This window comes from Podarcis vaucheri (genome assembly GCF_965113315.1).
Source record: "Podarcis vaucheri genome assembly, chromosome: 2".
Classification (NCBI taxonomy): Eukaryota; Metazoa; Chordata; class Lepidosauria; order Squamata; family Lacertidae; genus Podarcis; species Podarcis vaucheri.
Window position 1 is genome coordinate 128,259,423 of NC_138760.1, and position 23,682 is coordinate 128,283,104.

At 47.7% G+C, this 23,682-nt stretch overlaps 1 protein-coding gene across 1 annotated transcript in view; it reads left to right on the plus strand.

Moving 5' to 3' along the window:
* Positions 1-23,682, plus strand: part of LOC309527258 (alpha-2-macroglobulin-like) — a 56,245-nt gene that overhangs the window by 11,453 nt on the left and 21,110 nt on the right. The window contains exons 8-21 of the mRNA XM_082213911.1: positions 430-577; positions 1,555-1,669; positions 4,197-4,306; positions 4,645-4,806; positions 5,907-6,131; positions 8,589-8,652; positions 10,039-10,181; positions 10,735-10,884; positions 12,234-12,407; positions 13,534-13,603; positions 14,683-14,842; positions 17,057-17,342; positions 20,044-20,167; positions 22,294-22,403. Of these exons, the coding sequence (XP_082070037.1) occupies positions 430-577; positions 1,555-1,669; positions 4,197-4,306; positions 4,645-4,806; positions 5,907-6,131; positions 8,589-8,652; positions 10,039-10,181; positions 10,735-10,884; positions 12,234-12,407; positions 13,534-13,603; positions 14,683-14,842; positions 17,057-17,342; positions 20,044-20,167; positions 22,294-22,403 (2,041 nt within the window). The remainder of the gene's footprint in view (positions 1-429; positions 578-1,554; positions 1,670-4,196; positions 4,307-4,644; positions 4,807-5,906; positions 6,132-8,588; positions 8,653-10,038; positions 10,182-10,734; positions 10,885-12,233; positions 12,408-13,533; positions 13,604-14,682; positions 14,843-17,056; positions 17,343-20,043; positions 20,168-22,293; positions 22,404-23,682) is intronic.

Sequence of the window (23,682 nt, forward strand, 5' to 3'; positions counted from 1 at the left end):
TCTCTGTATCCCTTCTGAGGGCTTCACCACACTAACTTTCACACAACCAGGGCCGTCTTTAGCATATGTGGCACCGGGGTGCAAAAAAATGCCCAGCACCCGGCTGCCCCACACCCCTAGTGCCTATGGGTAAGCTGACCTGGCACACAACTCTGTGTCGGAGCAGTTTTTCTTACACCCCAGAGTTTCCCCCAGAAAAACCTGCTCTTTAAAGCTGAAATGCAACAAATCTGGATTTTCTGTGGTTTGCCATTTGCTCTGATTCAGTGGTAGAGAGTGGGTTTTCATGGGGAAAGCTCTGGAGAAAAAATAACCCCCAAAATGAGCACTCAGAGATTTAAAGCATAGATCCTGCCTGCAAAGCACAGAGGAAAAGTAAGTGTAAATGAGCCCTTGATCAATGCTATCTATGATTGTTTCTGTCTCCAGGTACACCTATGGGATGCCCGTTCCTGGACAGGTGAAGATACGCGTTTGCCGGAAATACAACGATGCCGCAAACCGACGGTACAGCGGTTACACAAGCTCATGTTCCTGGGCAGAGCTGGGGGGTGTATGTGAAGAGTTCAGTGGAGAGGTGAGTCTCCAAAATAAAACTTAGGCTCAATACAGATTTACAGTCTTAGCTGGGAAGGGTTGCAGCTCAGTAGAAGAACATCTCCTTTGTATGCAGGAGGTCTCAGGTCTGATTCTCAGCATCCCCAGTTAGGGCTGGGAGTTAAAGGAAGCTAAAGGAAGACTTGGACAGCCAAAGCCTTCTCAGTGGTGACAATGTGCTGGACTTTTAGTCCTGCAGCTCCAGCCATCTGGACTAAGTTATCAGTTGAAATTAGACAGCTACCCATCATCATGCCATTCGGGCAGCTATTTCACCCCCCCTCCCCAAACAACAGCAACAACAAGTCTTCTCCTGGAGTGAGAGTCCGCCATTCTACATATACCATATAGATGACCTTTGGGGTCCATTCCAGCTCTTCACTTCTATGATTCCATGTTCTTTGAATTCTATAAATGGCTTTGTTGTTGTTGTTGTTTTTTAATTTTGGATGATGTTGTTTATTTATTTAAATGATTTTTACAGCTTGCTTTCGCCCCACAAAAACCTCAGAAGTGGCTTGCTCAAGGTGGTCCTTTAAAAAATCTGGTTCTGGGTCATTAAAGGCTTTAAAGGCTTGCAGCAGCACTTCCACACTGTGGTGTTGTGGAGAGAACCAGTTGACTTGGGTAGGTCTGGGTTGCAGAAGTAGACTCAGAATGTGTTTCTGTCATGGGCAGGGCTGGAATTCAGAGTCAGCTTTGTTGTTTTTAGAATTTGTAAAGATAGTTTTATTGTTCAGTTGTTTCCAGAGTTTGAAACACGGCCATGGTTTGCAGAGCTTACGTTCTTGTGTTTTATCCTACTTTTATCTCGTAAACAGCTTCAGCGGCTTCTAGCTATGGTTTATAATTTTGTTTAATAGTAGTATAGCGATAATAACACTAGGACAGGAAAAAAAGAAAGAAATTGTCGTTGTCATTGTTAACAACCTTGCAAATCTCTGGCTTCCCAAATAGGCAGATGCAAACGGCTGCTTCTCTCAGGTGGTGAAAACGAAAGTTTTTCAGATGAAGAGGGATTCGTCTGAGATGAAACTTGAAGTGGAGGGCAAGATCGTTGAGGAAGGCACCGGTGGGTTTTGTGGAACAGAAGGGCTGGGTGTGCTGATCAGAACCAGGTTGGGGGCAGCGTGGCCACAGAAAGTCCATGTTGGGGCATGTGCAGAGCGCCCATTCAACACAACAGCAGGTTGTGCTGACCAGTGGCTGAACATTCACTTTCCATTCAGAAGGACCCGGGTTCAGCAGCCAGCCTCGGACAGCTTTTTTCCAATCCTGAGGGCTGGTTAGAGAATCCTTTCTGGAACTCTGGAGAGCCTCTTCCAGTCAGTGTAGAGTCTGACTCAGCGCACGGCAGCTTGCGTGGCGAGTCCCGCCTCCCCCCTTGGAAAATAAAGACACAGGACACAGAAAAGGCCACAACTTTATTGATTGCAGGAATTGAGCAGTATTGGCTTAGGCATTGGTCCTATCGACTAACCGGCTTCATCCTGATTGCATGAAGGCCGGCAAGGGTTAACCACCATTAGGGGGAGTCCTGCTGATGTACATCAACTAGGAGCTCCCCCGGGGTCACTGCTCGGGGGCATGCTTTAGGCCCACACCTCCATAGGCTTCGGACAGGGCAAAACCCCCCGGAATCCTTTACCGGACTACCCTTCGCTTTGAGGGAAGGTGATTGCGCTTCCTCCCCCCCTCTCCTTTGCATAACAATACCCCTACCAGTGCCTAACCACCAATGCCAAGAAAGTTGTGACGATTTGCTACGAGGTAGATGAAAAACCAAATGGCTGGTGCCAATTTGCCAAGTGGAAAAAATTCCTATCAGGCCCCTTGACGGCGACCAACCGAAGTCCATAGCAATGTCAGAGAGCCAAACCTAAGGGCGGGCGGGGTGGGAAACCGGAGCAGCTGGAACGAAGAAGAGAGGGAAATCCTCGGCCGCGCCAGCCCTAAATGGCCCGGGCCACGCCTCCCTAGCCAGCCGATTGGCTGGACAGGGAGATGACGCGCCCGAGGATTCCCTCATTCTCGCGGGGCCTGTGAGTCAGCCCCTGCATGCGTGGGGAGGGCGTGGGCTCCTCTCCAGCTCGGAAGTGGCTTTCCTACATTCCTGTTTAAATAGAGGGCCATAGCTCAGGGTTAGAGCATTCGCCTCGCATGCGAAAAGATCGCCAGCTCAACATCTCCAGGCAGAGCTGGGAAATGTCCCTGTCCAGAAGCACTGCTGCCAGCCAGTGTTGACAAAACTGGGCTTGATGGACCATGAATCTGACTTCTTGTATTTTTTTATTTTTCGGAACAGAAATTTATTTATTTGATTTTCCATATTAAAATTTACATTCACACCACAACCGATTATATAAAAAGCAAGATTCCCAAGAATCTCCCGGACTTCCCTCCTCCCCTTTGTGGATCTCATTGTTAAACTTTTCCTACTGCATCTTTTATAACAGTCCAGATTTTTATATCTCCATTATATCCATTGTTGTCGTTACATTACAAGTGTTATTGCAATCCTGTTAATGGTTTTAACTGTTTGCAATGGTTTTTAAGATAAATTATAAATTCCCCCCATTCCTTATTAAATTTTTGGTCTTCCTGATTTCTGATTTTTCCATTTCAGCCTAGTTCATCAACTTGATCTGCCATTCTCTTGCGTGGCGAGTTCCTGCCCCCCCCCAGTGGAAATAAAGACATATGACACAAATATTAAGGTTAATGGTCTAAATAAGGCCACAACTTTATTGGTTACAGGTGATGAGTGGTATTGGCTTAGGCATTGGTCCTAACCAACTGTATCCGACTTCAGCCCGTCCGCTTGAAGTCCAGGAAGGGTTAACCACCAGTAGGGGGAGTCTTGCTGATGCACATCAACTAGGAACTCCCCCGGGGTCACCGCTCGGGGGCGTGCCTTAGGCCCTCGCCTCCATAGGCTTCGGACAGGGCCACGCCCCCCGGAATCCTTTATCGGGCTACCCTTCAATATGCGGGGCAGGTGATGGCACTTCCTCCCCTCTTCCAACTACAGAACAATCCCAATGCCTAACCGCCAATACCAAGAAAGTTGTGGTTTGCTACGAGGTAGGCGAAAACCAAGTGGCTAGTGCCAAATTTCCAAGTGGAAAAATTCCTACCAGGCCCCACAACGGTGACTAACTGAAGCCCATAGCAAGGTCAAGGAACGAAAACCTTATAGGGCGGGAGGGTGGGAAAACCTAGAACAGCTGGCAGGCAGCAAAGAGGGAGATCTTCAGCCGCGTCCTGCCTTAAATAGGGCAGGCTATGCCCTCAGAGCCTGCTGATTGGCTGGCCAGGGGATGACACTGCCGGGAATCCCCCAATTGCACAAGGCTGGGCCCGCAACTCCACCTCCTTCGAAGGGCAGAAGTGGCTTTCTGGTAAGGATTTTGTCTTCTTTCTATCTCTGGGCAAATAGCATCCACACAGCTGTCATCACATACATAAACAGTCTTTTCTGTTCCCTTGGAATCTCAGCACCTGAAAGAAAAGCTTCTGGCTTTTTTGTAAATGAATCTGACTTATTGTAAGGCCCCTCCCCACCTCTCCCACTAAATTTGTTGTTTCATTTTTTGCAGGGGTGGAACTGATCGGAAACGCTTTCTCCACAATTACTGCAACTCTCAGCACAGTTACCTTTGAAAAGGTGGACACTTACTACAAGCCTGGTATCCCACTTTTTGGGCAGGTATTATTATTATTATTATTATTATTATTATTATTATTATTATCATCATCATCATCATCATCATCATCATCATCATCATTACTATCAATAAATTGGTATACTACCCTATACCCATAGATCTCAGGGTGACTCACAAGATAAAATAGCAATATAAAAACCACAAAATACATAATAAAACTAAAGACAACCCAATAATCCCCCTGTACAATGGAATTTAATGGAAAATGCAACTTAAGCTATTCTGAAATAAGACACCGCAGTGCTCCCAATTTATTTGCCAATGTAGTTCCCTGTCTGAAATAAAAGTCTTTGCTGTGTATTGGCTTCTGCCCATCCAGGCGAAGCTCGTGGACGGTGCCAGTGTTCCGATGGCCAACAAAACCGTTGAGATCCGTGTTGATCAATCAGGACACAGAATCAACTACACAACTGACCACCAGGGGATTTTCCAGTTTTCCGTTAACACGACCAGCCTCACGGATAGTTCTATCAGGATCCAGGTGAGTGTTCCTGGGGACTGGAGGGGAAACAAGGGAGAGCTTTCACATTAAGCCAAGCCTGATGAGGAACAACTGAGGGAGTCTGGCATGTTTAGCCTGGAGAAGAGGAGACCAAGAGGAGATGAAATAGCCATCTTCAAATATCTGAAGGACCATCGGCACATGGAAGATGGAGCCAGTTTGTTTGCTGCTGCTCCTCCAGAGGGTAGTTAGAAAGGAGATTCTGGCTAAACATTAGGAAGAAGGTTCCAGTTACAGATAGGTAGCCGTGTTGGTCTGCCATAGTCAAAATAAAAAAATTCCTTCCAGTAGCACCTTAAAGACCAACTAAGTTAGTTCTTGGTATGAGCTTTTGTGTGCATGCACACTTCTTCAGATACACTGCATGCACACGAAAGCTCATACCAAGAACTAACTTAGTTGGTCTTTAAGGTGCTACTGGAAGGAATTTTTTTATTAGGAAGAAGGATAAGAGCTGTTTGGCAGTGGAAGAGAGGACCCTGGAATGTGGTGGACTTCCCTTCCTTGGAGGTTTTTAAGCAGAGATCGGATGGTCACCTCTGCTGATCTCTTTAGAATCTTCGGGCATGATTTATCTTTTAATCTGCTTCTTTGTTGATTTTAATTGTTTTCTTCCAATGTTTTTAAATAGGTGGTTTTGATTTTATTTTATTTTTACTGTTGATTTCATTATTTCATTCTTTTGCTAAACTGTTTTGAGTGTGGGTTTTGTTTTTTGTTTTTTACAGTCAAGCGGTATGTGAATTTTATGAAATAAAGAAAATGATTACTGTCGTACCTCGGTTGTCGAACGGAATCCATCCGACTTCCGAAAACATTTGACAACCAAGACGCGGCTTCTGATTGGCTGCAGGAGCTTCCTGCAGCCAATCGGAAGCCACATTGGACATTTGGCTTCCAAAGAACATTCACAACCCGGAACACTCGCTTCCGGGTTTGCGGTGTTCGGGAGCCAAAACGTTCGACTCACAAGACGTTTGGGATCCAACTACGACTGCATTGCATTTTGTTGTACGCTAACGTCATTGAGGCATCCGTGCCTTTCCACTCCCCTCTTTTTGTTTTTGTTTTTAAACCAGGCAATTTATAATTCGGGCTTGGTGTGCCACGAATGGGGCTGGCTCAATCCCCATCACCAGGGCGCCTCTCATTCAGCCTCACGCTTTTATTCACCAAGCGAAAGCTACCTCCACATTGAGCCTGTTCCTGGGACTTTAAGCTGCGGTCATACTCAGCCAGTCCGAGTGCATTACAGCCTGAAGCCTGAGCTGGTGGAAGATAAGAAGATTCACTTTCATTACCTGGTAAGCCCAAATGGAGAGATCTTTGTTTCAGTGCCTTGGGCTGGAACAGTGAGGGACCACCCAGGGGGGCTGACTCTTAGGTCGTACAGCAGGGAAGGACCTCTGCCATTGACCAGTGCCATCGCTGTGTGTGGGTTGCTGCACGTGCAAATAGGTCAGAGAGGAAGCTGGGCATTGGTCTGATAACTGTTGATAAGACGGGGTTAGGTGGCTTGGAGCTGAAACGATCGATATTATAGCAGCCATATTTGCCTTATACATATGAAGTCCCTGACATTGTCAGGTGGGCACTATGGGCAACTTCTGAGATTTGGTTCGCCTCTGCCAGGGGCTGAACCTTAGGGCGGCAGAGACTAGGGCTGCCATACTTCCAAAATTTCCCAGACCCAGCTGGGATTTAGGCCCCGTAAACAGTGGCTGGGTGGGAAATTGCTGAAATGTCCAGGAAAATCCAGACACATGACAACTCATGTCGGAAGTGTAGATTGTGGCGAATTTCCTTCAAAATAGCTCAAAACTATTTTTTTGGCCAGAAAAGCTTGGCGACATGCCTGGATTTTCACTTTTTGAACTATGTCCTGGCAAAGTCCTTGCCCACAGAGGTTCTGCTTTCTTTCAGACATCCTTTAAAAAACTGCATTGTTCAAGCAAGCCCTTAGAACATGAGGTTTTTCTCCTTCTACCAGTTAGCTTCTGTCAAAGCTTTTACTGTTCTTATCGTACTACTACTGTGTTCCTTGTGTTGTACCTCACCTTACTATATTCCCTATGGAAAATACATATTCCCACAGTGTTTTTAGCAATCAAGCCCTCTTCCCAGAGAACTCCGAGGATTGTATCTCTGTGATGAGAATGGGGCTTTATCTTAATAGCTTGCAGCATGTGTAGAACCACGAGTTTAGTTAGGGGGCAGGCCTTTCGTTGGGGGGCAGCAGAACCTCAGCTAGTTATTTTATATTGACTTTTATTGATTTGGGGGGGCAGTTGCCCCTCCCTGCCCCGCCATTGGCTATGCTACGCTCATGGATTTCAGCACCCTTAACAAACCAGTTTCCAGAATTCTTCAGGGGAAGCCACGGCTGTTTAAAGTGGTATGAAAACTGCTTTAAAGGTAAAGTGCAGATGGGGTCTCTTGTAAAACACAGCAGAGAGATCCTGGAGGAGGGCAGGCTCCTAGTGGGGCATGCTCTAGTTATCTCCCGCTTGGACTACTGCAATGTGCTCTATGTGGGGCTACCTTTGAAGGTGACCCAGAATTACAACGAATCCAGAATGCAGCAGCTAGACTGGTGACTGGGAGTGGCTGCCGAGACCATTTAACACCGGTCCTGAAAGACCTACATTGGCTCCCAGTACATTTCCAAGCACAATTCAAAGTGTTGGTGTTGACCTTGAAAGCCCTAAATGGCCTTGGCCCAGTATACCTGAAGGAGCGTGTCCACCTCCATCGTCCAGCCCGGACACTGAGGTCCACCTCCAAGGGCCTTCCACTAGACAGAGGGCCTTCTCGGTAGTGGCGCCCGCCCTGTGGAATGCCCTTCCATCAGATGTCAAGGAAATAAAACAAGTATCTGACTTTTAGAAGACATCTGAAGGCAGCCCTGTTTAGGGAAGTTTTTAATGTTTGATGTTTTGTCGTGTTTTTAATATTCTGTTGGGAGCCGCCCAGAGCGGCTGGGGAGACCCGGCCAGATGGGCAGGGTATAAGTCATCATAAATTATTATTTGCGTGGCGAGTTCCTGACCCCCCCCCCAGTGGATATAAAGACACATAGCACAATTATTAAGGTTAATGTGCTAAATAAGGCCACAACTTTATTGGTTACAGCAGGAACAGCTGGCAGGCGGGGAAAGAGGGAGATTCCCGGCCGCGTCCCCAGAGCCAGCCGATTGGCTGGCCAGAGTATGACGCAGCCAGGAATCCCCCCAATCGTGCGGGGCTGTGAAGCCCGCGACCCCACCTCCTTTGTAGGGCGGAAGTGGCTGCTGCTGCTGCTGCTGCTGCTTCTTCTTCTTCTTCTTCTTCTTCTTCTTCTTCTTCTTCTTCTTCTTCTTCTTAATTGCAGTTAATCCTGTTAATCAAGGGAGGCTGATCCATTAGAGCAAAAAGGGCACCACCCCACCAACCTCAGCCAGACCCCATCTAGAATCCTGACACTACCTACTTTCTTCCTTAGAACCAGTCCAGGGCTTGTCACTGCTTGTCGCCTTCCTTCTACTTAGTTTAAGTGTTGCCCTTAGTCACAGCATGGCAAAGTACAGGGCAGATTTATAACCAGCAGGTTCCATCTGCCATTGCCTCTGTCGCCCCCTACTGTTGGGCTCCCCACGTTCCACCCTGCCAGTTGCAAGGGCCACCAGCCACCATTGCCGCTGGTGCAGGAGTCGCTAACGTATCAGTGCCACTAGACATTCGCCTCTTCCGCCCTCATCAGGGGTCTTCCTCCTTCCTTGCAGGTGATGGCTAAAGGGGGCGTCGTACATTCGGGGATCCATGTTCAGCCTGTGGAACATAGGGAAGGTAAATGCCACTTCCTTTCCATTTCTCTACTTGAATGCCAACCTGGTGGGAGTCAGCCACATGCCATTTCCGTTCCAATTGCTGTCCCACCTGGAATGGTTTTGCTTCTTCTTCATCTGTCCATTTTTAAAAATGTGCATTGTGTTGTTGTAACCCCTCTCGGGCCTCATGAGGAAGGCCAGTTAAGAAATCTTACAAATCAATAAATGGTGAAGATTTGACGTTTTCTCTCCCCCGCAAACAGTTTTTGATCTGGGCTTCCGCTGAAATGAGGCTGCATTTTAAGTTGTACTTTAATCCTGTTTTTAAGTTGTATTTTAATCAATTGTTGTTTTTATACCTGATGTTAGCCGCCCTGAGCCCGGTCTTGGCCGGGGAGGGCGTGGTTTCTTACCCCCATCACCAGAAGTTTAAAGGTTTTAATTTATTCCATGGAACCAACTTAGCATCAATATTACATTCAAATATTACTGCCATTTGTTTGTTTTGCTATATATGCATTATTGTACTAATACTGGTTATTGCTGTTTAATCTGGCATGCAAGACAGTAAAGGTAAAGGTAAAGGGACCCCTGACCATTAGGCAGTGGCGTAGCGTGGGGGGTGCAGGGGGGGCCGGCCGCACCGGGCGCAACATCGGGGGGGGGGGCGCTCGCACTCGCAGCTCTCTGTCCCTACCTGGCTCACTCACTCTCTCTCACTGTAGTGCTGGCTGTGCGAATCCGAGCCGCTGGGTCACCGCCCACTGTGAAGGGGGTGGGTGCCAGGCATGCGGTGCGGAGAGAGAGCGAGGGACTATCTGGGGGAGGGACAGTGCAGCGGCCGCCCAGCGCAGCGCTGAGCGCGGGAGAGAACCACACCAGACCAGACCAGGCAGCTGGCAGTGGCGGCAGGTTAGGGGTTAGGGGGCGCAAATTACTTGCCTTGCCCCGGGTGCTGACAACCCACGCAACGCCGCTGCCATTAGGTCCAGTCATGGCCGACTCTGAGGTTGCGGCGCTTATCTCGCTTTATTGGCCGAGGGAGCCGGCGTACAGCTTCTGGGTCATTTGGCCAGCATGACAAAGCCGCTTCTGGCGAACCAGAGCAGCACACGGAAATGCCATTTACCTTCCTGCTGGAGCGGTACCTGTTTATCTACTTGCACTTTGACGTGCTTTCGAATTGCTAGGTTGGCAGGAGCAGGGAGTGTTGCTAGAGTTATGAGTGCCACATGGAACTGAGGGCTTTTGACTTCTGGTTCTCATGCCGACTCCTTCAATGTTTCCTCAGTTTTATCCTCGTTGGTTGTCTTGAGAGCTGAAGCTCGGGCAAAGAGACCACATTGGAATTAATTCTCGTAACCTCTCTCTCCTCTGCCTGCTTTTGTGATTCTCTGCTTACCAGCCAAAGGAATATTCTCTCTGGACCTCCCTGTGGACGCAGACATTGCTCCCTTGGCCCGCTTGCTTCTGTACACAGTCTTGCCCAGCGGAGAACTTGTAGCTCACTCGGCAGACTTCCCTGTTGAGAACTGCTTCAGAAACAAGGTAAGGCTGTGGGGACTCTCTGAGGCCTGTTGGTTTCTGTTTCCCTCACTGAGCAGCTGCTGCAAGTCACAGGACTATGTTTATCCTTCCACAGTCCAGATACTGTTGGATTCCCACAGGAAAGGGAGACGGGATGTGACATTTACTGGTTTCCTGTTTCCTTCGTACTGTCGTTTCTTTGTTGGAGTTGCTCTCTGCTTCTCACAGAGACAAGATGTATATTTGTATGCTCTCTGCATAGAGTAGTAATAAAGCTTAGCAATGTAGCCATACCTGCCTCATCCTTTCGTTGCGGACTCTGGGTGTTTATACTCTGCTGGGTTCAAGCCAAGATGAGCCGTATCAGCTCGGAGGCCAATAGCTAGTTCATTCTCCAGGACATCACCGAAGATGTCATTTTGTTCACCGAATAGAGCATCGCCTTTACAGTAAATATCAGCTCGTTGGCAATGGCAGAGGGCAACCCAATGAAGCAAAACAAAAACAAAGAGGGATTATTTCATGCTGTTATGTACAGGAACAAATTCAACAAAGGCTTTTTTTATGTGTCCAGGTGGAATTGTGGTTCACTGAGCCCAAAGGGCTCCCTGGCAGCCCAACTCGACTCGTTCTTGCATCCGCCAAAGACTCCCTCTGTGGCATCCATGCTGTTGATAAGAGTGTCTATCTCTTGAAACCCGAAGCTGAGCTCTCCCCTCGGACTGTGAGTCTCGAGCTGCCTTTAAAACTGTCTTCAGGTAGAACATTTCCAGAGCTGTTTTCTCCCCTGCTCCACCATCACCCATACTGCCTCTTTGGTGCCATTCTTACTACTATCATTACTATTGAGAGCCAGTTGGTGTAGTGGTTAAGAGCGGTAGACTCATAATCTGGTGAACCGGGTTCGCGTCTCCGCTCCTCCACCTGCAGCTGCTGGGTGACCTTGGGCCAGTCACACTTCTCTGAAGTCTCTCAGCCCCACTCACCTCACAGAGTGTTTGTTGTGGGGGAGGAAGGGAAAGGAGAATGTTAGCCGCTTTGAGACTCCTTAGGGTAGTGATAAAGCGGGATATCAAATCCAAACTCTTCTTCTTCTTATAATAATAATAATTATTTCAATTCATTACTCATCCTTCTTCTTAAGGTCCCAGGGAGGGCTACAACAATTAAAACACATATTTGATATTAAAACAATATACAGTGGTGCCTCGGTTTTTCGAACGTCTCCGCTGACAAACGTTTTGGAACTCAAAAGCTGTAAACCCAGAAGTAAATGCTTCCGTTTTCGAACGCACCTCAGAAGTCGAACCTCTGAGGTGGCTTCCTGTTTGAGTTTTCCATACGTTTTGAGGCTTCCATATTTCAAACATTTCGGAAGTCGAACGGTCTTCTCGAACAGATTACGTTCAAAAACCAAGGCGCCACCGTATTGCACAATATTTTTAAAAGTTTAAAACAACTTAAAATTACAAAAGAAAATAAGGTAGCAGAGGCAGAAACATCTGGAAAGCCAAACAAACTTTGGAGAAACAAGCAATGGTTGGTTTGGTCAAATGTGGAACAGCCTGTAGTTAACTTGTAGTTTGTTAAACACACCATGGCTTCAGCTCAAACCAGGCCAATATAAGTCAGGCAGTTTGAACACCCTAAGGTGCTCTTGTACATACCTTACCTGGGAGTAAGTCCCAATGTGACTAAAATCTGAATAGACGTGTCCAAGATTGCACTGTAGGTTCCATATAAAAAGGCAAAGCATTATTCTGATTATAAGATGAGCTGAGGATGAGGGATGAGTAGAACCGAAGAGCATTTCCACTTTTGAAAATGTGTGGGAAAACATGGAGCAGACCTATTTCCCTGTGCCAAAAGTCAGCAATAGATGGTGGCACCTGGAATCAATTTGGCAATAGTGTAGAATTATGTATCTACACAATTTGGCAATTAGTGTAGAATTTTCCCCTCCCCTCCCTAGATAGGACAAGTGCTGGGTATAAAGGACTGGGGGATGACCACCAGTATCGGAAGTATCGAAGCATTTTGGGTCGTGCTGAATTGTGACTACTTCATTTTCAGATTTATGACTTGCTTCCTGTGAAGAACCTCAAAGGCTATCCACATGATAACCCTCATTTGAACGAAATGACCACTCGTCCCTGTGTGACAAGGAAAACAATTATTGTGGGTGGCATCCGCTACAACCCTGATTCTTATACTTACGGTGAAGGGGACGCCTATGAAATTCTCAAGGTGAGCACTAAAGGTCACTGAAATACAGTGGTACCTCGGTTTCTGATAGTCTCCGTTGACAAACGTTTCGGAATTTGAACGCCGAAACATCACCTTGCCAACAAAGGTCCGTATAGTTAAAACAATGGTTTTCCCAGTAGTGATGTATGGAAGTGAGAGCTGGACCATAAAGAAGGCTGATCGCCAAAGAATGGATACTTTTGAATTATGGTGGTGGAGGAGACTCTTGAGAGTCCCATGGACTGCAAGAAGATCAAACCTCTCCATTCTTAAGGAAATCAGCCCTGAGTGCTCACTGGAAGGACAGAGCCTGAAGCTGAGGCTCGAATACTCTGGCCACCTCATGAGAACAGAAGACTCCCTGGAAAAGACCCTGATGTTGGGAAAGATGGAGGGCACAAGGAGAAGTGGACGACAGAGGACGAGATGGTTGGACAGTGTTCTCGAAGCTACCAGCATGAGTTTGACCAAACTGCGGGAGGCAGTGGAAGACAGGAGTGCCTGGTGTGCTCTGGTCCATGGGGTCACGAAGAGTCGGACACGACTAAACAACAACACAATGTATTGCCACTTCTGGGGTTGGGTTTTTTTCTACTCAAAACATTTCAATGACTGTGGCAAAGCACTGGACTTTCTAGCTAGCTAGAAAGAGAGAAAGAGCGAGTCAGAATTCCACCTCACTACCATGCCTCTGATGGACGTGGGTGGCGCTGTGGGTTGAACCACAGAGCCTAGGGCTTGCCGATCAGAAGGTCAGTGGTTCGAATCCCCGCAATGGGGTGAGCTCCCATTGCTCGGTCCCTGCTCCTGCCTACCTAGCAGTTCGAAAGCACGTGCAAGTAGATAAATAGGTACCGCTCTGGCGGAAAGGTAAGCAGTGTTTCCGTGCGCAGCTCTGGTTCGCCAGAATCGGGTTAGTCATGCTGGCCACATGACCTGGAAGCTGTATGCCTGCTCCCTCGGCCAATAAAGTGAGATGAGCGCTGCAACCCCAGAGTCGGCCACGACTGGACCTAATGATTAGGGGTCCCTTTACCTTTTCACCTTGACTTTACATATATCACACCTTTTGATGTCTATGCGCTATAAAATGTTTCATAATGGCTCCTTGGCTATTTTTTTACAGGACTTTGGCTTGAAAGTTTTCACGAGCACCAAGATACACAAGCCTCAGATATGTCAAGCCCAAAGACAGAGTAAGAACTGGCACTGGGATGTGGGGGCCGAACTGCAGTGATGATGAAAACACACTGGTCTTGCTATGTAAAGCCCTGCACAGCTTGAGACCAGGATCTCTGAACGATCACCTTGCCGTTTCTATCACTGTTTTCCAGATTTAAAGTTTCCGTTGTGTATATTTTAACTGTAGCTTGTTAAGGGTGCTGAGAGGTGGCCCCTATTCCCCACGCGGACGTACAGTTCACAGGGAGGGGGATGTAACAGTAAACCCCTCTTCGCAGGGAACACTAGGAAGCTCTGCGAGGGGAATAAGGATGTCCTAACAAGTCTCAGAATGCTTAACAAACTACACTTCCCAGGAGGCTGTGGGGTGGGGGTGGAGGCACCATGGCTGTTTAAAGTGCTTTACGCATAAACTTAACATGTTTTCATAACCTTCCTGGGACCTTAGGGTGAAGGGTAGGCAATAAATTAAATCAAAATAACAACATTCATCGCAATCATTAAGCAGTATGAATTATAAATTAAATAACTGATCATTATCAGTAGTGGTACAGTGGTACCTCAGTTTTCCAATGTAATCCATTCTGGAAGACTGTTCGAAAACTGAGACGCAAAGGGTGGTCTGCAATTTCAATTGAGGAAATTGAGGGAAAAGCACTCAGCGGAATCCATTCGACTTCCAAGGCACGTTCAAAAATGGACGCGTTTACTTCTTGGTTCTCAGCATTCGAAAACCGAAACGTTCAGCTTCCGAGATGCTCGAAAATCAAGGTACCATTGTACTGATTGTTTTGTTAGTTATTATTATTTCTTAATTTTTATTTTAACACTGGGGGGTAGGCGCTAAGTAGTGGCACAGAGCTGAATCACACATTCATGTTCCATCTGACAGAAAAATGAAGGGATGGCCAACATGACTGAGTAGGGAGAATGCCTCCCGTGCTTTTTAGCGACGATAAGCGTGCGCAAGTCACTGCGCAGTTCAGAAGTCGGGACAGAGCTTGAGTGGATAGCTGTGGGCAATTTCCCCCTGAAAGGCTGGCAATGTGTTTTGACACCAATTAATAATGTAAATAATATCCTCTCCTCTTAGGTTCCTATGAACCTCAAGCTGGCTATGAGTCAAGATATGCCCAGCCGATGGCATATCTTAGTGGTGTTGGTGGTGGTGTCTTCCACGATTCCCCTGAAGCTACGAAGCCTGTCAGGAGTTTCTTCCCTGAGACGTGGCTGTGGCAACTGGTCGTATTGGAGTAAGTGGTATTAAGTAGTGGGTTGACAAAGCAGACGACACAGAGATTCCTCCAAGTAGTTCTTTATTAGTAAGCTGGAACTGAACTGAACAGCAAACAGCTCAGCCGGCCTGCTTTTATAGGCAGCCGGCTGTCAACATTGTAACAACAACAGCCCAGGGTTTCCCGCTTAAATTAACTGACGTGGACCTGAGTGAAAACTATATACACAACACCCCTGGTGGCCAGGGTGAGCGCTTCAATACATAACACCCCTCCCCACCGAGATAAGGCATTAGTTACAATCATAGTGGTTCCGTTATATACAGCAATACCCTTATTGGTTTCAGTAAGGCACATAAACATATTAATTGACCCTATTCACCATACAGCTTTACATGTGCAGTTTGTCCAGTGAACATAGTCTTTTAAATAAGCTGGGTGCTTGGAAACCCTGCCGGACCGCCGAGGGCCAGTACCAGAGTCCGGGTGGCCGCCCCATTCTGGCTGCGACTGTGGTGTGACCAAATGTGGCGTTGAGCCCGAGTTCACTGGCTCCGCTACTGTCGAAGGAACCGCCGCAAGCGGACTCAGCGGACAGTCAGGCACGGCGGTGGTCCGAGTCTCTGGAGAGCCAGGCAGACCCACAGAAATGGCTCAGCTCGGCTCCATGTGAGGAAGTTTGTGAGGAAGATGTAGGTGGAGCCTCGCCCTCCATTAGCAACCCCTCTTTGAGCCTTGGGGAGAGATGGGGACAAATGATGTGGCAGAGGGCGTAGGAAAGAGGTTTTCAGGCCCTGTACCCGTAGGTCTCAGGGAGGTTCACAGCATAAAAATCAAAATACAGAAACCCCCTCCCCAACACCTTTTAAAAGGGCATTGGATTTCAATCATCTATTAGACTACCGTATTTTGCGCCCCATAGGACGCTCCGGCCCATAGGACGCACCTAGTTTTTTGGGGGGGAAATAAAGAAAAACATTTTTCTTTCCCCCCCAGGTGTGGGGCTGGAAGAACCAGGTTGGGGAACAGCGGGAAGGCACGCTCCGCCTCCCCGCTGTGCCCCGAGCTTGTGGGGTTGGTGATGGGGAGAAGTGCGCTGATCCCGGGACAGCAGGCAGCTCTGCGCCGCCATCCAGAGCGGGGCGGGACTTCGCACCCGGCTCCCGGTGGCCGCGCAGAGCTGCGCTGAGCCGGGGACTGCAGGCAGCTCTGCGCAACCCTCGGAGCCGGTCTCCCGAGGGTTGCGCAGAGCTTACTGAAGCCTGGAGAGTGAGAGGGGTCGGTGCGCACCGACCCCTCTCGCTCTCCAGGCTTCAGCGAAAGCCTGCATTCGCCCCATAGGACGCACACACATTTCCCCTTCATTTTTGGAGGGGGAAAAGTGCGTCCTATAGGGCGAAAAATACGGTAGCTCTTTAGCTACTAAGACACCATCAGATGTCAATCAGCCAAAGAGGAATGCTTTTGCCTGGCTCTTGAAGGTGTATAATGAAGGTGCCAGCCGAACCTCCCTGGGGAGAGCATTCTGCAGACAGGGGGCCACTGCAGAACAGGCCCATTCCCATGTTGCCACCCTAGGGCACACCTATTTTCACTGCAGGGTCATTCTGCCCAACATACTCAGGCTCGCGCTTCCTTCCCCAAGCCCGGGAAGCGTTTGCCCAGCTTAGGGAAGGAGGAGTGATGCTCTGAAGGGGTCTGAGAGCCCTCCCACCTCCTTCCCAAAGAAAAGGTGGAGGAACTGTGTTCCGGCGCATTCCACCAGAAAACCCCCCACTTCATACAGGTTCTCCATCAAAGCATATACAGTGGTACCTCTGGATGCGGACGGGATCCATTCCGGAGCCCCGTTCGCATCCTGAGCAGAACGCAATCCGCGTCTATGGGTCGTGATTTGCCACTTCTGCGCATGCGCGTGACGTCATTTTGAGCGTCTGCGCATGCGCGAGCGGCGAAACCCGGAAGTAACCCGTTCCATTACTTCCGGGTCGCCACGGAACGCAACCTGAAAATGCTCAACCTGAAGCTACTTTAACCCGAGGTATGACTGTACTATAATTCCCACTACATTAGTCTGACACGGTACCCCCAACAGCACCCTGGGTCTCTTTCGGGGGTAAACCCCTCCAGGGAGGCTACTGAGGCCTCCCACCCACCCCAACCGCTTGCTGAAAGGTGCTGTGGTGATCCACACTAACTCCCCCCTCTCTTTTGTTCACCTGCGTCCTTCAGCGGCGATTACTCAGGTACAGGGGACCTCTTTGGCCACTCAGAGAAAGAGGGTGCCATCGTTCCAGGAGAAGTGATTATGCCCGTGACCATACCGGACACCATCACGGAATGGCAAGTGGGGGCTTTCTGCTTGTCGTCGGACCACGGCATTGGCATTGCCCCGGTCGCCACCGTCAACGCCTTCCAGTTGTTCTTCACTGAGGTCACTCTGCCCTACTCTGTGGTGAGGGGTGAAGCATTCGTGATGAAGGCCACTGCCTTCTCCTACCAGAAAAACATGATGAAGGTGAGGAATCCCCAAACTTGTCTCCCGATTTCGGGGGGGGGACCATCTTTCCTCTTTCCTTGGCATAGGATTGGGATTTTGTGGGCATAGAATATATAATAATAATTGTGGTTGTTGTAACCTGGAGGGTTATTTGTAAAAAATATACATTTATTTAATTTGTATAAACAACAACAACAACAACAATTTATGTATACCCCACCCATCTAGCTGGGCTTCCCCAGCCACTCTGGGCGGCTTCCAACAAAATATTAAAATACAGTAGTCTGTTAAACATTAAAAGCTTCCCTAAACAGGGCTGCCTTCAGATGTCTTCTAAAAGTCTGGTAGTTGTTGTTCTCTTTGACATCTGGTGGGAGGGCGTTCCACAGGGTGGGTGCCACCACTGAGAAGGCCCTCTGCCTGGTTCCCTGTAACTTGGCTTCTCACAGTGAGGGAACCACCAGAAGGCCCTTGGCGCTGGACCTCAGTGTCCAGGCAGAATGATGGGGGTGGAGACGCTCCTTTACAAACAATCAACAAACAAACTAATAAAACAATTTCCATAAGTTCCCTTGGACTCCCCTCTCCCCTTTGTGGGTCCTTATGTTAACTTTTTCTCTTGCATATTCCCTGTTAATCCAGTTCTATTAAATCTCTGATAAAACCACAGTTCAACATTTGAGTGCAAGCGTTATTCCAGTCCCGCTAATAATTTTGATTGTTTATAATTATTTTTTAGGTAAATTACGTATTTTCCCCATTCCTTTTTGAAATTTTCGTCTTCCTGATTCCTAATTCTTCCAGTCAGTTTTGCCATTTCTGCATAGTCCATCAGTTTAATCTGCCATTCTTCTCTATTAGGGACTGTGCCTTCTTTCCATCTCTGTGCTAAAAGTGTCCAGGCAGCAGTAGTCCTATGCATGAAAAGTCTCTTCCAGTCACTTGGAATATCAGCACCTATGATTCCTAAAAGAAAAGCTTCTGTTTTTTTTAGAAAATGTTATTTTAAACATATTTTTTTAAAAAAAATCCATTGTATATCATCTCCCAAAATTCTTTTACTACTTTACAAATCCACCACATATGATAGAAGGTGCTTTCTTTTTCCTTACATTTCCAACACATAGGAATTAAATACCATCAGTACATCATTTTCATATAACTTTCTTTCAAAGAATAGCATGCTGTAAATTTTAAATCCCAATTCCATAACCTCTTCCATGTGGCTAATTGAATAGGTAAAGGTACAGGTAAAGGTACCCCTGACCGTTAGGTCCAGTTGCGGACGACTCTGGGGTTGCGCACTTATCTTACTCTATAGGCTGAGGTGTTTGTCCGCAGACAGCTTCCAGGTCATGTGGCCAGCATGACTAAGCCGCTTCTGGCGAACCAGAGCAGCGCACAGAAACGCCTTTACCTTCCCGCCAGAGCAGTACCTATTTATCTACTTGCACTTTGACGTGCTTTCGAACTGTTAGGTTGGCAGGAGCTGGGACCAAGCAACGGGAGCTCACCCCGTCACTGGGATTTGAACAGCCGACCTTCTGATCGGCAAGCCCCAGGCTCTGTGGTTTAGACCACAGCGCCAACCGCGTCCCTAATTGTATATTATATTCGAAATCCTTCACCCAGTGTATCATTACTGATTTGACCTTTTGTATGCCATTCTAATAATAATTTATACATTTTTGAAAGTAATTTAGTCTTATTTTTTATCAGCTCCTTTTTAAATTTAGAGGTTTCACTAAAGAAACCTTTCTTTTTGTCCATCTTAAATATATCATTAATCTCAAGGTATTGTAACCAATCAGGTAGCAATCCTCTTATATCTTCAAACCTCTTTAGTTTCAACTCATGATCTGCTTCCATTAATAGTTCATTAAAAGATGCCCAGTCATTTCTCATGTTTATTTTCCACCCAGAGATATCGCCTCCAGTGGGGAAAGGCACCGTGGTGTTTTTTGTTCTAATATCCCCCCCCCCAATACTTCATAAACCACTTTCCTTACTACATGGTTTAGGAAAAGCTCTATGTACTTTAACCTTCTCGTACCACAGATACGCATGCCAGCCAAAACTGTTATCTTGGTCTAGTCTGGTGTGAGAGAGTGAGAGAATTTGTTAAGAGGAGTCAGTCAAACAGTTGAGATCATCAGTCAGAAGGTATTAGGAAGGTATAGGCCAGTAAAGAAACAAAAGTTAAGATACTGACAGGAATATTATCTGAGAAACCATAAACTTGTTAATATTTGTAAAATAAACTTGTTTTTTGGTTCACTTTTAACAACTGACTAGACTCAGTGTTTTACCAGAGAGTAACTGGTTGGTGGCAGCGGGGAAGCGAGCACAGTGGTGGCACAGGGATCAATAGACCATTAAACGTCCAGGGACCCTTTGTGATCACTACAATGACCTTCAAGATCTAAAACACAGAGTTGTGTCTGCCTCCTTCATTGTACAGCTTTTGAAATACAGTGAAGATGCAGCCCTTTGCCCAGGCTTCTAGGCAGCTTTTCGGACCCACCTTGTTTTTATGGCTCTAAGTGGTTTCAGATTGTTTTCTAATATCATTTTTAATGCTATAATTCGACCTTATGGGTCATCTGACACCTCTCATGGCTTTCTGAGCGTCACCTTGATCTCTTCCTGCTCCTCCTTTGAATTCTGTTTGTGGTGTTCTGCTTCCTTCCCACCGTAACTTCTTTCCGTCCATGGACAGGTCACCATGTCTCTGGCTCCGTCCCCTGACTTTGAGGCCATCCCTGTGGAGGAAGAGGCACCTTCTTGTCTGCCTGAAAATGGGAGGAAAACCGTCTCCTGGTTGGTGACGCCCAAGTCTCTGGGTAAGCAGCAACGCTTCACATCTTGGATTTGGTGGACGGGGTGATGGGGTGGTGGTGGTGAGGGTGAGAGGAAGAGGAGCAAGCCTGTCCCATCCTCATGTGGTAGGAAGACTATCTTCCTTCACCTTGGATCAGGGATATAGGTGGATGGAGGCAGTGGCGTAGCGTGGGGGGTGCAGGGGGGCCGGCCGCACCGGGCGCAACATCTGGGGGTTAGGGTTAGGGGGCGCAAATCCACGGGTTAGGGGGCGCAAATCCACGGGTTAGGGGGCGCAAATTACTTGCCTTGCCCCGGGTGCTGACAACCCACGCTACGCCACTGGATGGAGGGGACATTATGCCTAAAGCAGAATACAGTGTTACCTCGGGTTAAGAACTTAATTCGTTCCAGAGGTCCATTCTTAACGGTTCTTAACACTGAGGTCCAGTGCTGAGGGCCTTCTGGTGGTTCCCTTGCTGCGAGAAGTGAGGTTACAGGGAACCAGGAAGAGGGCCTTCTCGGTGGTGGCACCTTCCCTGTGGAAAGCCCTTTAAAGCCCTCAATGGCCTCAGCCCAGTATACCTGAAGGAGCGTCTCCACCCCCATCGTTCAGCCCAGACACTGAGGTCCAGCTCCGAGGGCCTTCCGGCACCATCACTTGGAATTGTGCTTGGAAACGTACTGGGAGCCAATGTAGGTCTTTCAGGACGGGTGTTATACGGTCTCGGTGGCATTCCTAGTCACCAGTCTTGCTGCCGCATTCTGGATTAGTTATAGTTTCCGAGCCACCTTCAAAGGTAGCCCCACATAGAGTGCATTGCAGTAGTCCAAGCAGGAGATAAACAGAGCATGCACCACTGTGGCGACGGAAGGTAGGGTCTCAGCCTGCGTACCAGATGGAGCTGGTAGACAGCTGCCCTGGACGCAGAATTCACCTGTGCTTCCATGGACAGCTGCGAGTCCAAAATGACTCCCAGGCTGCGCACCTGGTCCTTCAGGGACACAGTTGCCCCATTCAGGACCAGGGAATCCTCCGCACCTGCCCGCCTCCTGTCCCCCCAAAACAGTACTTCTGTCTTGTCAGGATTCAACCTCAATCTGTTAGCTGCCATCCATCCTTGAGGTATAATCCACAAGCCACACAGTGTTCTCAGGCCACTCTTATGCAAGAGGGCAGGGCTTAGGGACATCCTGGAGGCTGGCTGCCTGGTTGGTGGTGACCCATAACAGGGTCTTTTCAGGGGTTGCTCCCCAGTTCTGGAATGCCCTCCACAACTGGTCTCCTGTCGCCATCATTATTAACTTTCAGGAGACATTTGAAAACATTCATGTTTACCCAAGCATTTGATGGCTGAAGAATACTGTTGTAAGCTGTTTTTAGGATTGTAATAATAATAATAATAATAATAATAATAATAATAATAATAATAATTCTGCCTTTTTCCCTGACAGGGACTCAATGAGACATACAGATAAAACAGAAACAGCTAAAAATATAGGAGAAAAAAACACAATAATTATAAAACAATTAAACATTAATGGAATTAAAACAATATTACATATATAAAAGGTAAAGGTACCCCTGACCATTAGGCCCAGTCGTGACCGACTCTGGGGTTGCGGCGCTCATCTCGCTTTACTGGCCGAGGGAGCCAGCATACAGCTTCTGGGTCATGTGGCCAGCATGACTAAGCAGCTTCTGGCGAACCAGAGCAGCTCACGGAAAGGCCGTTTACCTTCCCACCGGAGTGGTACCTATTTATCTACTTGCACTTTGATGTGCTTTCGAACTGCTAGGTGGGCAGGAGCTGGGACCGAGCAATGGGAGCTCATCCCGTCGCGGAGATTTGAACCGCCAACCTCCCGATCGGCAAGTCCTAGGCTCTGTGGTTTAACTCACAGCGCCACCCGCGTCCCTCATTACATATATAAAACATTCATAAAACATATGGATAATAACAATAAAAAAACTGCAGCCCTTTCGTTTAAAACAGTGTTGGTATCAGGAAGTCTTCAATAGTTGCCTAGGAATATTTTAAGACAGCTGATGCTAAATGGCTCCATAAATGGCTTGAGGAGAAGAAAAGGCTACAGAAAGAGAGAGAGAGAAATGGGCAAGATGACAAGATGGACATTTTTGTTCTAGGGGAAGTGAACTTCACAGTCAGCGCCAAGGCCCAGCCCTGTGGGAATGCAATAGAGGTGGCGAATATCCAAGAACAGCAGGACACTGTGATCAAATCTGTTTTAGTGGAGGTAGGAGAGTTGCTTTGATCTCGGTGATGGTGGGGGCTTGCATGCATGTAATTACACATATTTATGCAGGGGAAACGACACCTTAAAGATGGCAAAGTCCTGCCTCAGGAGGTTACCCTCCATGTCTTCCAAGAGCACATGTGGGCTGCCTCGGGAGATGGTGGACTTTCTTTCCCTGGAGGTTTTTAAGCAGAGGCTGGATGATGGCCATCTGCCATGGATGCTTTAGCTGAGATTCTGGCTTGCTGGTGGTTTGGACTAGATGGGCCTCAGAGTCCCTTCCAACGCTAGAGCTCTGTGATTGTATGATCATACAGCCAGCGTGGTGTAGTGGTTAAGAGTGGTGGACTCGTAATCTGGTGAACCGGGTTCGCGTCTCCGCTCCTCCACATGCAGCTGCTGGGTGACCTTGGGCCAGTCACACTTCTCTCTGAAGTCTCTCAGCCCCACTCACCTCACAGAGTGTTTGTTGTGGGGGAGGAAGGGAAAGGAGAATGTTAGCCGCTTTGAGACTCCTTCGGGTACTGATAAAGCGGGATATCAAATCCAAACTCCTCCTCCTCCTCCTCTTCTTCTTCTTCTTCTTGAGCAATGATGGTTGCAACCTCCTTTTGATGCTTAAGGCAGTACAGTGTTCAACTAAAGAGTTGCACAGGTGCAATGGGAATGAGATTCTCCCTCCCCCCTCTTCTCCTCCATCCCCAAATCTGCTCGGGGGGATTTAGCAGCACACTGGGAGAGGAGAGGGGAAGAATATTATATCGCACAAAGAGAAATCCTTGTGCAGATGGGTCATTGAAAATAACCCTTAAGTTGAACGGATTATACCCAACTAACTCCTAATTAGAGAAGACCTATTACAGTTAATGAACACAGGTTTGGTCATGTCCATTAACTTCAATGGGCCCTGGCCACATTCATGCCATACATTTAAAGTGCTACGATGCCACTTTAAACAGCTCCAAATAATTTGAAGAGCTGTAGTTGGTTAGGCTGAGAGGATGCTGAGAGTTGCTAGGTGACCCCTATTCCCCTTGCAGAGCTACAATTCCCATTGTGGTTTAATAATTAATTCCTCTTCTGGGAATTGTAGCTTTGTAAGGGGAGTAGAACTCCTCGCAACTCTCAGCAGAGTCCCTAACAACCTACAATTTCTGGTATCCTTTGGGTGAAGCCATGACTCTTTAAAGGTGTGTGTGATCCTATTTCAAATGTGTGGTGTAGATGGGGCCTGTCCCCTACCCCCCCCCTCACACAGTGCATTCATTTATTCTTCAAA